This window comes from Penaeus monodon, chromosome 18, assembly GCF_015228065.2.
Source record: "Penaeus monodon isolate SGIC_2016 chromosome 18, NSTDA_Pmon_1, whole genome shotgun sequence".
Lineage (NCBI taxonomy): Eukaryota > Metazoa > Arthropoda > Malacostraca > Decapoda > Penaeidae > Penaeus > Penaeus monodon.
The window spans coordinates 16,281,726-16,284,225 of NC_051403.1; the positions used below are offsets into that span (position 1 = coordinate 16,281,726).

The 2,500-nt window shown below is 40.5% G+C and overlaps 1 protein-coding gene across 1 annotated transcript in view; it reads right to left on the reverse strand.

Annotated features, from left to right (window-relative positions):
- Positions 1-2,134, reverse strand: part of LOC119584648 (cell wall protein DAN4-like) — a 6,476-nt gene extending 4,342 nt beyond the window's left edge. Inside the window, exons 1-5 of the mRNA XM_037933325.1 lie at positions 1,131-2,134; positions 785-885; positions 420-535; positions 154-307; positions 10-72 (exon numbers count right to left, since the gene is read on the reverse strand). Coding sequence (XP_037789253.1) covers positions 10-72; positions 154-307; positions 420-535; positions 785-885; positions 1,131-1,908 — 1,212 coding nt within the window. The 5' untranslated portion in view covers positions 1,909-2,134. The remainder of the gene's footprint in view (positions 1-9; positions 73-153; positions 308-419; positions 536-784; positions 886-1,130) is intronic.
- Between the last annotated feature and the right edge of the window lie 366 nt (positions 2,135-2,500).

Consider the following 2,500-nt stretch of genomic DNA (forward strand, 5'->3'; position numbering starts at 1 on the left):
CAAAACCACCTTGCTTTTTAACTGGATGGTTCGGGTGGAGGTCTCACTGATACCATTCACTAACAACTCGTACTGAGGAATTATTCATTCAAGTTATTTATATCTAGATGTAAGTTAAAATAATCGCACTAAGAAAATTTTGAACTTACTTGCACGATTGGTGACGCTTTTGCAGTCTGTTTCCCTCACCGCTTGGGCAGTGCAGGTAAAGCCCTTATAAAGACCTGGCGTCGAGGTCGTGAAGGTGACTTTGGTTCCTCGTGAAGTTGTCTTTACGAGCTGCGGTCCGTCCGTCGTGCAATATTCACTAAAGCATAAGATATTTATTATTGCTTTATAATAACACATAAAAAAAACGTTGAAGAGAAGATGAAACAATGGTCATTAGATAACTCAAAATATCAATCAGCTTTTATCACCTGATGGATGCCTCGGTGTTGGTGATAAGCAATGTGTCATCCGTGCAGCCAAAGAAGAAGCCTCCGACCTGGAAGTCGCTGCAGGTGATCATTATCCTGTCTGCTGAATTAACGGCCTAAAAAAAGAGGAAGAGCAAATCCTTCTTTCAAAATAACATTTAGGAAATTTTACAGTTGTGCAGTTGTTGGCTGCGCAGTTGCAGTACTTTTCTATGGATATTTAACACGAAACTGGTAAGTTAAAGAAAATGTTGGAAACAGTAATAATAACGATAAAATTATTGATTATTACAAGTTATCGATTATAAAAGTTGTCATCATAATGTCTCCTGCTGTCGTGCAGAAGAATTAAATGAAATACATACACAAAACACCCATTCCTTATCGTCTCCACTTCCGTAATTTGAAGGATAGTTTGGAGAAGTGAAACTGTCAGTGCTTCCCGTAGTCAGCCACACCTCATTTTCTGTAAAATAAATAAATACATAAATACACGAATAAATATTAAATAAGTAAATAAATAAATAAATAAGATATGTCATAATGAATAGGAGGCAAATGAATAATTAAACTTGAACTTTACAGGAAGAAAAAAAATAACTCTCATGCCCTCTGTCCATAAGTAGTACTAATATATTGTTAATAGACAGATAGACAAACAGACAGATAGATGGATAGGTAAGCAGATGTAGAAATTAATTAGTCACAAACCTGCTGGATTAGTGGGATCCAAACAGATGTCCAGCAGAGGTGGATCGGTGTAGATTTTGGTGGTGGCTGATTGGGCAGCAGTTGTAGTGGCTGGTTTTGCTGTAGTGGTGTCTGGTGCAGCAGTGGTTTGTTGAGTAGTCGTTGGCTGTGCGGTTGTAGCGGTTGGCTGTGCAGTTGTAGCGGTTGGCTGAGCAGTTGTAGTGGTTGGCTGAGCAGTTGTAGTGGTTGGCTGAGGAGTTGTAGTGGTTGGCTGTGGAGTTGTAGTGGTTGGCTGAGGAGTTGTAGTGGTTGGCTGAGGAGTTGTAGTGGTTGGCTGAGGAGTTGTAGTGGTTGGCTGAGGAGTTGTAGTGGTTGGCTGAGGAGTTGTAGTGGTTGGCTGAGGAGTTGTAGTGGTTGGCTGAGGAGTTGTAGTGGTTGGCTGAGGAGTTGTAGTGGTTGGCTGAGGAGTTGTAGTGGTTGGCTGAGGAGTTGTAGTGGTTGGCTGAGGAGTTGTAGTGATTGGCTGAGGAGTTGTAGTAGTTGGCTGAGGAGTTGTAGTGGTTGGCTGAGGAGTTGTAGTGGTTGGCTGAGGAGTCGTAGTGGTTGGCTGAGGAGTTGTAGTGGTTGGCTGAGGAGTTGTAGTGGTTGGCTGAGGAGTTGTAGTGGTTGGCTGAGGAGTTGTAGTGGTTGGCTGAGGAGTGGAGGTAGTGGATAATTGTGGAGCCGTTGTTGTCTGCGCAGTAGCTGTTAATGACAGCACTAATACGCCTATGAGGCAAAGAACCTGTTTGGACCCCATGCTGGTGCTGAAGGGAAACGCATTCGTTTTAATAAATATCTACTTGAAGAAAAGAAAAGAAAAAAGTCAAAAAGCCTTTATGCTATGAATTGCACAATGTCAATATACAATATCAATATATAGGTGATTATATATTGCAGAACATTTTCCCCTAAAAGTAACAATGTTATACCTGCAGAGGCTCCCTATACAAACTTACCCGAGAGCAAGACTACAAAAAAGCGAGGCCCTGATGTATCTTTCTCCCACAGGATCGATTCCTTCGGAAGAGAGTGCTGCTCAGCAAGAGATGGTGACTGGCTCTCTGGCCCAACGATGGAGTTCTTTCGGATTATATACTGACGATGGGGACCATGTGTTCGCCCCGTGTAGGAATGGCGAACATCAATATGGCGAGCACTTATTTTTTATTAATTGCCACCGGTCATTATAGTATGAGTAGTACAATAGTAAATCATAGTTTTATACGTGTATTTTCCTATACCGTTGCTCAGATTTACAGGTAAAGGTACAAATTTATATATATATATACATATATATATATATATATATATATATATATTAAAATATATATATTTATATATATATATTA